Source organism: Lepidochelys olivacea (genome assembly GCF_965140295.1).
Source record: "Lepidochelys olivacea isolate rLepOli2 genome assembly, chromosome: 2".
Lineage (NCBI taxonomy): Eukaryota > Metazoa > Chordata > Testudines > Cheloniidae > Lepidochelys > Lepidochelys olivacea.
The window spans coordinates 267496380-267508828 of NC_140412.1; the positions used below are offsets into that span (position 1 = coordinate 267496380).

General features: G+C 46.1%; 1 protein-coding gene across 2 annotated transcripts in view; it reads right to left on the bottom strand.

Moving 5' to 3' along the window:
- Positions 1-6599: 6599 nt before the first annotated feature.
- Positions 6600-12449, bottom strand: part of SMARCC1 (SWI/SNF related BAF chromatin remodeling complex subunit C1) — a 176831-nt gene continuing 170981 nt past the window's right edge. For both annotated transcript variants that reach the window (XM_084618951.1, XM_084618950.1), the window contains 2 exons: positions 10427-10603; positions 6600-8741 (listed from right to left, as the gene is read on the bottom strand). In XM_084618951.1, coding sequence (XP_084475077.1) covers positions 8653-8741; positions 10427-10603 — 266 coding nt within the window. In that variant the 3' untranslated portion in view covers positions 6600-8652. The remainder of the gene's footprint in view (positions 8742-10426; positions 10604-12449) is intronic.

A 12449-nucleotide genomic window follows, 5' to 3' on the forward strand; every position in this document is an offset into this window, starting at 1 on the left:
AGCAGCCAAGCCAGGATCTCTCATCTACCACTCCAGTATCCAGGCACTGGGCCACAGACATTAGCTCCAGCTGGCTGCAGAGCAGAGGGGATCCTGATTAGATCTCAGGACAGCACTGGAGAATTCAAAGGCAGTTTGGGATGAGGAAGTGTTCTTCTCACTGCCCCGTGTCCCTTCACTGGTGTGTGCGCATCTGGTGAAATGATGCTTATTAACAACACTCTAACCCTTCGAAGACTAGGTATGTCCTTTCGGAAAGGCAGCGTGGCAAAGTGGATAAGCCTTTGCTCTGTTATGGAAGACCTGGGTTCTACTGATCTCTGCTGCAAGTGACCATGTACAGTTAAATGGGTGAATGACAGGTACTTTCCCCTAAAGCACTAGTATGAGGCCTTGGTTAGTAATGAAGATTGTGAGGGGCACAGATACATTATCGGCAGAAGAGCCAGGACTCCAGCTTATGGTCTCCTGGCTTGCAGCTCAGTGTCCCTTCCCCTAAGCTACAGGGCCCCAGGCATATGCACTCCCAAACCCCCGTCACATGAACTCCTGCAACAGGGGCCAAAATTACCTTGTTTATCACATTGTATGAACGTGGTGGATGAAGCTTGATTCAGTTCTGTCTCCAGCTCTCTCTAGCCTATTTCCTATTAGATACCTGCAGGGCCCACAAGATGTCAGTATGCCACCCTGCTGGACTTGTCCCTACCTGCCTAGCTCAAATCCAACTCTTGACTGTCTGCCCCACGGGGCTGTCCCCATGACTCATTTCCCGAGAAGTCTGCCATATACAGCTCGCCAGAAGCTTGGAGAATTCCTGGCAGCACTGAGATAGTAACTGTTCTTCCTCCGGTACCTTCCACTATAGCTGCACCCTCCCTAGAGTTCTCTGGTGGTAGAAGCAGCCCTGTATATTAGATTAAAAAGGGATAAGCCTGGAGTTTAGACCCAACACTTCAGGTTTGCTTGAACAGAATGCAAATAAAGCAATTTATCATACTTACACATTTCCCTACATTGCTGAAAATCAAACCACAACATCAGGCTAGCGCCTAACCACTGCACAGTGGAGCTGCTTAAACCAACATAAATTGGAGTGAACAGTCTGGTTTCTTTGGCCAAGATGAGCAAAATGCAGAGAGAAAGCCACCAGCATCAGAGGGAATTTGATTAACATTTTCAGCTTTAATAAGATGAGGTGGTCATCAAATATTGTTTACATTTCATAAGTGCCTTTTATCCCCAAGGATACACTTTAGAGATGCTATTGTGTGCACAAATCCTTTGCTGCTGAAATGCAGCCACGTCTAAGGTGGAACATGGCAGATGTTTACAGCTCAGGGCAAGGAGTGAATAGAATGCTGCATCCAATTGAAACTGCAGGGCAAGCTAAGGTAGGCAGAATGTAATGTAAAGCCTTGGTTGGGATGATTTAGTTGGGGTTGATCCTGCTTTGAGCGGGGGTGGGGGTGGGGTTTGAACTAGATGACCTCCTGAGGTCTCTTCCAAGCCTAATCTTCTATGATTCTATGTTGGTATCTGGCCCACAGACTGGTAAAAGCCCTTAACTCATACAAAAACGGTCACAGAACCTTTAGTGACTTCAAGTGGCTGGGACTTTGGCTTTATGTTTCATCCCAATGATGGCACCTCCAGCGGTGCAGTGCTATCTAGTACCATGCTGGGGTATTGCACAGTCAGACAGAAGAGTGCCCCCTCATAAGTCACTCGCTGCTCGCATAGGTTATACACAGACACCAGTGGACATGCAGTCCCATGGTACAGTACCAGGGCTGAACTATTCAGCCTGGATGCATTGGGACCATTACAGAAATATGTCCCCAAAGTGGTGGTGGCTGCTACGAGAAAAGATCAAAAGATTCACGGGAAGCGAAAACACAAAAGTGTCAAACACGCTTTAGATTTTTTACTCACACCTCTTGTCCTAAAAAAGCGTCTTTCATTTAAGGGTTTCCAAGCACTTAATGCCATTCTAGAGCCAGCACAGGCCCCTCACCTGCTTCCCAAGCTGTGATGAAGCAGGTTTTTTTTGTACTAGATTTATGATTCCTATGCATGCCTCAGTTTCCTTCTACACTGGGCCTAGCCACTGGGGGGCAGGGTGGTGAGAGGGATTAAATCTGCTCTCAGGGAAGAGCAAGAGGCATAGGTGGGCATGTGTCACCTCGCTGTCTGGGCCATTAATGAACAGCCTGAAAAAAAATGAGTCAAATCAACAGAGGCTCCTTTGTCAAGACAAAAATACCCCAACCCCTGAAAAATTCACACCGAGCAGCAGGGAACCCTGGCAGGCAGGACGTGTGAACTGAGCTGGAGAACAAGGAGGAAAAGATGTCACGTGATGAGAAGAGCTGGCTGTTTTTTTTTTGGGGGGGGGGGAGGGGAGAATGGGACAGGACTCAGGAGCTCTCACCTGGGGGAGGGCAAAGGGACAAGAGAGGGAGCCAAAAATGAAGTCCAGCACCGCTTGGTTGGATGATCATGGCACTGGTTTGACTAGGATGGACTAGGGTTAACTTCTGCCGCTCTTTGCTATCCTAATGACTTTCAGATTCTGTAGCCAGGTGCCTAATAAATTGTTACCTTGTTTGGGAAGGCTGCCTGTGTTGCTGTGAGTATTCCCTGAGCACGTTGCGCCCTGCAGGAAGACAGTACCAAGCCTCACGCAGGACTCTGGCTGGGCTGGATTCATTGCAGTGAACCATGGAGTACTGGAGTACTGTGTCCAGTTTGGGCCCCACACTACAAGAAGGACGTGAAAAAATTGGAAAATGTCCAGCGGAGGGCAACAAAAATGATTAGGGGACTGGAACACATGACTTATGAGGAGAGGCTGAGGGAACTGGGATTGTTTAGTCTGCGGAAGAGAAGAATGAGGGGGGACTTGATAGCTGCTTTCAATTACCTGAAAGGGGGTTCCAAAGAGGATGGGTCTAGACTGTTCTCAGTGGTCGCAGATGACAGAACAAGGAGTAATGGTCTCAAGTTGCAGTGGGGGAAGTTTAGGTTGGATATTAGGAAAATCTTTTTCACTAGGAGGGTGGTCAAGCGCTGGAATGGGTTGCCTAGGGAGGTGGTGGAATCTCCTTCCTTGGAGGTTTTTAAGGTCAGGCTTGACAAAGCCCTGGCTGGGGTGACTTAGTTGGGGATTGGTCCTGCTTTGAGCAGGGGGTTGGCCTAGATACCTCCTGAGGTCCCTTCCAACCCTGATATTCTATGATTCTATGGAGATCAACAGAGAGGGGGATCACTGGGGCTGAAGGCGCAGTCTTGGAATCTTGTAAGCCATGTGCCTGCCCCTTAGAACTGCGAGTGTCTTTGGGGCCTGGCACATTAATGGGGTCACTCCCAATAGACTGGTTACAGGCTGGGGCATAGACCACATCCTGTGACTCCATGACACGAGCCACTAGTGCCATTCTACAAACTGGCAGGCTGAAAGAGTACCGAGGTCTCCTGACTCCTAGCCCTGGCCTGCAACTCCAAGACCATTCTTCCTCACTACATATGAGTTGGAGCATAATTCTTTATCATCGTTCTTACAAAGCTGGGCAAGGCCAACCTTATAATAGTAAGATATATTGTAGTTCTTATACAGCACTTTTCATCCCTGGATCTCAAAGTGCTGTACAAAGAGGGTCGGTAGTATCATCCCCATTTTACAGATGGGAAACTGAGGCAAAGGAATGAAATGACTTGCCCAAGGTCACCCAGCAGACCAGTGGCAGGGAAGGGAATAGAACCCAGGTCCACTCCTGAATGATAGTGCAGTGCTCTCTCCACTAGGAAATTCCACTTTCCATGGCAATACAATAGTGTCCTGAGTGTTAGATCTGGTGCAATGCACGGCACAGGCATAGCTGCACACGGCTCGTCTATCCTGACCAGGGGAACAGGGCTAGAATCCTGCTAGGGACAACGGTGACACAGAAGTGCAGCAGTTAGCACAATTTTGTCACTAGCACAGATAAGGCCCTAGAGTCCAGTGCACGTGGCCTCCATTTTAAGAGGAGCCACAGGAGCTTTGCAAAAATCAGCAACTCAATTATCTAAACGTTTCCCGGGAGAGGTGCTGAAGTGACCTCTCAATGGATTGCCCAGGCGACAGGGAGATCCCCTATTCAACATCCTGCTGGCAGCGAGGATTCACAGAGCCTTTGAAAAGGCTCCCTGAACTGTGACCCCCAGGGGTCTCCCTGAAAGGGAAATTTCTATGCATGCTGCACACACAGCTGGGAGGGAGACGGCACAGACAATGAGTGACACTGTTCCTAGAAAGCTGGGCAGGGATTGGATTTAGAATAGCCAAGCCATTCACAACTCACTCTGAATCCCAGATCAGACAGAATGCCCCCGGATCTCCATTTTGCTCAACAGTGCATTGTTTGTAGTGCAGTAATGTGATATTTAAATTCAAGGGTATTTATTAGTCCACTGCATGAGCTTTGATGTCCTGCATCTTAGGGTTGTTCCAACTTAGAAGGGAGAGGAGCCCACCTTACACTTGTCACAAAGCTAAATCAGCAGCAGGGACTTTAAAGGAACTGAGTGTCCAGCACTGCTAACGCCCCACCAACCTCTTTTGAAGCTGTTTTTTCAAATGGGCAGGGATTGAGGGAAGGAAGGACAAACCTCATTATTCCAGTAAAACAGCTTTATAAGCAAACGTCATAGAATCATAGAATATCAGGGTTGGAAGGGACCCCTAAAGGTCATCTAGTCCAACCCCCTGCTCGAAGCAGGACCAATTCCCAGTTAAATCATCCCAGTCATCTATTGCTCAGCCCCTAAATCCAAGACAGCAGAGAAACCCGTGTGGCAAGTTAAGAACACAGGATTTGCCTCGGATGACCAGATGTCCTGATTTTTGGGGCTTATTCTTATATAGGCACCTATTACCCCCCTACCTCCTGTCCCGATTTTTCACACTTGCCATCTGGTCATCCTAGACTTGCCAGACTAGATCAGAGCAATGGGCCCATCTAGTTTAGTATCCAGTCCCTGACCAGTACCAGATTCTTCAGTGGAAGGTGGAAAATACCCATGATGGTGTAACCAGCCAGTAGGGGAAGTTTCTTCCCAACTCTTTTAGGCAGTGAATTGGTTTCTATCCCAATTATGGAGATTCTCATTTAGCCTAATGAACTCTTGGTCTCAATGACTTCTTGTGGCAGAGAGTTCCATGGGCTAATTATGCTTTGTGTAAAAGGTTTTATAGCTATTTTAAATGAGGTGCCTTCAGTCTAATGGTTTTTGTTTTATGGGGTTGCAAATAGGAGTCAATTTATGGTCTCTGTACCAGCCATTACTGTGTACATCTCATGTCCTCCCTTATGTCTTCACTCTAAGCCGTCCCAGTAAATTCAATCTCGCTCCTGCATTTGAATCCCCTTCCATTATATAAGCTATAACAGATTAGAGGTGGCAAGCTCCAAAGTATCACAAAAGTATATAAACATGGTGGTATCATTAGCATCAGAGGCCTGATCCTGGGATGGCTCCCACTGACTTCAGCAGAGTTTGGATGAGGCCCCACTTCTCTTTATCCAATCTTCCTACCTATTTTACTGCACTCCATCATTGTAGTAACTGAGCATCTTTACACTTCTATAGCACCTTCCATCACAGGATCTCAAAGCGCCAGGCACACTGTGGATGCTATACAATAACAAAGTACATTAAGACTAAGGATATGTCTTCACTACCCGCCAGACAGCGATCGATCCAGTGGGGATCGATTTATCGTGTCTAGTCTAGACATGATAAATCAACCCCCGAGCGCTCTCCCATCGACTCCTGTACTCCAGCATCGAGAGAGGCACAGGTGGAGTCCACGGGGGAGCGGCAGCAGTCAACTCACTGCAGAGAAGACACCCCGGTAAGTCGATCTAAGTATGTCGACTTCAGGTATGTTATTCACGTAGCTGAAGTTGCATAACTTAGATCGATCCTCCCCAGTGTAGACCAGGGCTCAGGATAACAGTGAGGCAGGTATCAGCCTTATTTTCCAGAAAAAGAAACTGAGGCAGGTCAGTTAAGTGACTTGACTTAGGTCCCTGAGTTCTCTTCCTACCGTGGCAAAGTAAGGAGGAAAACCCATATATGATCCCCAGTCCTATAACTTAATCACAAGATGATCCTTCTTGGCAACCAACTGGAATTAGAAGAAGGGTGACTTGGCCAAGTTCACATAGTAGGTCAGTGAAAGAGCTGGGAACATAACTTGGAAATCCTGCCTATCCGACCCAGGCTTGCTCTGTCTAATCTATTATGGTGTGTGGTTTGATTTCACCACTTCCATTAAATGTTGATTATCTGATGCCTTGGTATATAAAATACTCATTAATACACAGAAATAAATCAGATGCATTGGAAAGGGCCCTCCCTCCCTTATTTGAACGACTTTGATGTCCCCTATCTCAACTGGGTAACAAGCTTAGACTTGTATATACTTAGCTGTAGCCAATGCATTATCTGAAAACAATTTGATACTCAATTAAAATAGGTTTCAGCAGATCCACATCTTAGAATATCACGCATGAGAATTTACTTCAACTCCCCACAGATTTGCAAAACAGTTTTGTATAAAAACCACGTTTTTTATTTCACAAAATTGGGTGGCTGTGTTGCAGGAATAAAACCGGCCCTATACAGAGGATCAGATGAAAAAGTCGCCACGTGTATTTATACAGAAACACAACAGCGTTAAGAATTCAGGTACTTTGTAGGATCATCACTAGTACAGTAAAAAATAGTCTCCATCTGGATCCTTTAAATTTGAAATTGATCACACTAAAAACAACCTGAGGTTATTCTAAACTGGACCATGGCCTGAACCAGAATTCCATGCTCACTCCAAAGACACTGGAGGGAAAGGTAACATGTGGAATGGATTTCTTTTATGAAAGGTGGGGGGAGGGGAGGCCCTAACCGTTCTTTGCTAGGCACTGTAGATTCTTAGAGCTTGACAATGGGAAAGTATTATTCTTATACACTGGAAGTAACAAGGCCAAGTACAATTGTATGAGCATGGAGCTGATGTGCAGACAGCCCAAAAATGGTTACTTCACACATGTACGCAAATTCTCAGGGTCTGGAAAGTTCAACTATTAACATTTCGAGGCATCAAGCACTTGAGTGCTCTTCAAGGCAAATCTGTATTTGTTTTACTTGATGAAATAGCTCTGTGGGTTTCAGATCCTCTGGGCAATCTCTCCCCCCCCACTAGTGAACTAGCTGTGGTCAAGCTTTAAAACAAACAGCCCATCTTACACTCCTGATCACAGAGATCCACCCCTGAGTGATCCCTAAGAGCGTTGGTGAGGACGCTTGTCAGAAAGCTCTCTCTGGAAGGAGAGGAGGAGAGGGTCTGAACCGCACAGAGGATGTGAACCATGCAGTCACTAATGATGAGGGCAAGGAGCAGCATTTGGCAGTTCAAACTCAGTCCATATTAGTGGCATTGTGTTGGTCTTCTCCATCGCCCTTAATCATGGAGCATGCTCGGAGTCAACTGCCAAACCTGTCCCCCCACTGCCTTGCAAAGAATGGAATGATAAAGCTCAGCAAGTGGAGGGTGAAGTGTGAATAGAGGAGTGAGTGTTCTCCCACCTCCAATACCAATCCAGAAAGAAAAAGTACCACGTTCACTGAATTCTGCCCCCCCGGCTGTCTGCAAGAGGTAGTTCTGGCGTTCACACCCCCAGCCATCCCAACCCAATCCCATACACTAGCACTTCATTGCTATCTACTATTTTTTTTTTTAAAGTTCAATTTTAAAAGAAAAAAGTATATGCTCCAAAAAGAGAGGGACTAAAATTTGTTTTATTCCTCAGTTGGCTACTGTACCGAACTACCCAGAAGAAAGAGGATTCAACTACAAACTTCCCCTCCTTCCAATTAAACACAAAATAAAATATAAACTGGAGCAATAAAGCTCAGACAGAGTGGTTTGATTCTAACTGATTCACTCCTGGCTCTATTCACATCGGATCAATATTTTCTTTAATAAGTTAGCGAGGCAGCCTTGGGGCTCAGCTATTGCCCTTAATGATTATCTATCTGTAATGAATATGCTCAGAATTAACGAAGCTTCTGCTCCAAGGCAGTGGAAGGAGAACTCCTCCCTCACGCTCCCTTATGTGCTCAAGCCACTGGTTTGCTCTATTTGATCTTGATGCATCGCATGTTACACAGCAGATTACACTTCAGAGACTATGGATGGAAACGCAACCTACTGCATTCTAAGATACAGTTATGCCTCCAACCTAAAAGCCCCCCCCGTCTCTAAAGAGAATCCAAAGGTTAAGCAGCAGAAGCAGCAAGATAAAGGAAAACCAGCGCAGAGAACTCATTCCATTGGGTAAACAGACAAACGCATGAAGGACATCCTGCCAGCAGTATGAAGGTACTGTGACTACTGCTCTCTGTGTTCAGCGTAAGAGCTCCCCAAAGGACTACAGCCAAATAATGCCAGACTATAAAGTCTGCGAGAGGGGAGGAGGTGCAGGCAGGCTGACGGGGGACCAAAAACCCCTGAAAGGAACAGAAGGAAACTGAGGAAATCCATTTTTGGTCGCCACTATCTTGGTTCTAGGGATCAGATCTAGAAGTTGCTTGTTGGTGGATGAGTTAGGGAGCTGCTGAGGCCGGCGTTGCACCCGCTGTAGGTGGAGTCACCCCATCAGCTGGTGGTGGCGGCTGCTGCGATGGAGGGGGATCTGCAAATACAGTGGAGACAAGCACGTGAGCACCAGAACCAGATGAGGTAGAAAAGTTAATCAAAAGGTTTAAATGATGCATAAGAAGTGGAGCTATTTTCTTATGAAATCCTTCTCTCTATAGCAGTGATACGTGGCTTCCCAGGGAAATGGAGGAGGGTCTAGCACTGGAATTATTTCACACTAGTCTGGGCACTGCAGTGAACTGCACTGGCTCCTGGAGATGGCCATGACCCTCCAGGGCTTTTCCATCGCTACATTCTATGATTAACACTTTGCATTTGTGCTGTGCTTTTCATCCTCAAAGCACAGTACACGCTCACATTCCTCCAGCGATGTAGGGAAGTGCCATCCCTACTTTGTACAGTGGGTGACTGAGGCAGACAGGTTTAGCAGCTTGCTGAGATTATGTAGGGAGTTAATGTCAGACCTGGGTTTAGCACTTCACTGTTCCCATCTCCCAGTCCTGTGCTCAGAGCATTAGATTAAGCCTCTTGTCTGTTTAAAACAGATGTAACAACACACTTTACAAGCAGAGCTCTGCACATACAGATTCAAGAAGTATATAAAGTGCCACCACAGGCAGAGATCTGAAAATGTGGCACAGTGGGGAGAGAAGAAAGAGGGTAGGTACAAAAGCTGGGTTTCAGGCACAGTGATCAGAGCACAGGGAAACAGATGCTAATGGAATAAGACGGGGTTGTTCAGGAGAGGGAGAAAGTCAGGAATCAAGGTGAGGAAGAAGAGAATGGGGAAGTCAATTCAGTAGAGAGAGAGGACACTGTCAATGGTGGAGTTCCAGTAATATGGGAGAAGGAAAACAAAGGAAAGAAACAGCGTAAGGAGGAGAGAAGAAACAACTCCAGGCAAAAGTAGCACTAGAATGAGACACTTCTGTTTACAGCAGTTACCATTAAAGAGTCAGCATTTGATCCGTATCTTTGCTAACAGGTAACTGCAATAGTTTCAGGTACCACCGTATAGTGACTGCTCATAAAGGGTTGACATTTTAGGAGCACAGTACTGGTATTATCATACTAGGTCAGACCGGTGGTTCAGCCAGTGCCTTTTCCCGTCTGTTCAAGTGGACAGTACCCCATACTTCTAAAGAAAGTGCAAGGAGCCCCAGATCTATGGCTGCTGCAAGCCAGTGTACCGTCAATCAACCAAGCCATCTGGATTTACGGAGGATCTGGCCCATATGTCTTTAGTTTCTTTATAACTAGCTTCCTCTTATTTTAAATCTCCCCTTTTCCAAAGATGAAATTCACAGAGCTAGTTTTTGGTATGATTCTGCTGCACCTAATTATATTGTGGTCACTACTAATTAGTGTTCAGTCACAGTTATGTCTTGAACCCACTCCTGTGTGTTATTTTCGATTAAGTGGTGACTGGTTTTCATGGTGACCACAATGCCTCACAACCGTTATGAGTTAATCACAAAGGGGCAGTAACACATGCTACGGTGCTGAGGGGCGGGGGGGGGAGAAAGAGAGAGACTTTTAAATCTTCCAACACTCCTTTGACAGAGATTTTTGGCTGCTAAAAACATACAGATCTGATGGTTCCCACAGCACACAAAAAAAGCGTTTAAACTACAGTCACTTTTCCAGAAATAATGAGACAAGCAATGGAAAAAAACACAAGGTACATTCGGACAGAGATAATTATGAAAACCCACTTACACATGCCATTTGGCGCTGCTAGGGGAACACGAGGTCCAATTATGTTTCCTGACATTGGTGGCATGCCAGATGGGGGAGGGCCACCACTGGTTGGGTGGATGTTGGCGGACACAGATGGCATCATCCGGCCTGGCATGGCCTGCCCAGGTATCATTGAACCTGGCCCTGGCATCTGTCCTGCAGTGACATTAAAGAGAGATTGCAATGAAATTCAGTTAAAATACACATGTGAACAGAAGAGGAAAAACATGGCCTAATTGTTCTCTGAGCAGAAAGAGAAAAATCTCGTGTGCTCAGATTCAACTCTGTGCTTCCACTCCAAATGCCATCTGCGGCCATCCCAAAGGACAAGCCTCCCACCAGCGAACACCAACTCCTTTCAGGAGGAGCTGCCGTGAGATCTTAATGTTAATCTTAATGTTGCTAAAACCTTATAACACAACAGGCAACTGAAGGAGGAAATTATTCACAGTTGCCTCTAGAACAAGATGGAATCTGGGTAAAGAGGTGATTGTTAGTGACCTTCGTGAAGATGTACTACCAACTGCACAGGGAGAACGAGGCTTCAAAATAGCAAAGCCAGTAAAAAGGGCAGGAACAAGGACTAATGGATTAACTGAATAGCAGAGCTGTAGTCACGCAGCTATAAATGATACCGGAAATACCTGCACAGTGTAAAACACATTTTGATTTCAGTACAACTCATCGACTGGATTTTAAAACCCCATTTGAAGAGAGAGGGGTCCATAATCCATTACATTTACTTCTGCAGGATTCAATGCACACACATTTTGTATTTGCAGTACTTTAGTTAGGGAAGCAGCCACTAGCCATGGATTGTAGCTATTTACAAACCTAAGGAAGGATTATTTTAAAAGATCCCTTCCATCCCAGACACCAGATAATTATGTAAAATAAAATGTCTGATTATAGAATCTCTTAAACATAGCCCCAACCCACCTTCTTAAACAACCAAGCACATGTATAAACAGCATGAAGACCATGATGGAATTTAAAAACCTAGGAAATTCACAGGTCTGTATTTAGGACTGAAAGTCAGTAACTAGGCACAAAGATACATACGTCTGTAATGCCTGCTGAAGTCCGGTTACTGGATGAGATACTTAAATGAACTAACAGTTTTATTAGCATCTATTACTCATTTAGCATCCTTCAAACTTTATTCTTAAGAAATGTATAATGTAATATGGACTTATAAAGAAAGTCAGCACCATGGACAGCATCACTGTAGCTTTTCAGGCAACTGGACCCTTTTGCAAATCTAACAGCCCAGAGGAGCCAACTCCTCGTAAATTACACACATTCTCACCTACAATAGAGTTTGGGCTGTTCTGAACCTGGCCAACTGGGGGGAGCCCCTGTGCCCTGACACCGCTCCCTGGCAGGAGTGCTCCTGTGCCCCGACCCTGCAGAAGTGCTGGTGGGGGGAGGGGGAGGATGGGGAGGACTGCAGGTGGAAGGGGTAGGGAGGGGCTCCCACTTGCTCTGGCCCAGGGCCCCACAAAACTGTAATTCGCCACTGCTAATAGAGCAGCCTCAAGTCCTTCAGTCCATGATGTCTCATGTCCATCTGCTCCAAGAAAAGGGAGGAGCCTTCAAATGGGAGGTCTTCTTGGACCTTGTGGGGAAAGCCAGAGGACGGGAGTCAGGAACAGCACCTGATGGTGACTGTGGAGGTCATTGTCTGGGTTGGTGAATTGGCAGCATCAGAAGCTGCCTGTAGAGCAGTCCTGGCCACATTCTTACTCTCCTCTAAGAGGGCAGTGAACTCCTGTCTTGCATCTTGGGGCAGGAAGTCCTTAAATATAGCCAGCGAGTCCCATGGATTAAAATCGCATCTCCCCAGCAAAGCTTGCTAATTGGCGATACACAGCTGGAGGCTACCTATGGAATAAACCTTTCTTCCAAAAAGGTCCAGTTCTTTAGCATCTTTTTGTTTTTGGATAGCACTTGACTGGCCCTGCCTGTCACTTTCATTTGCTGCAGACACCATCAGAGGGAG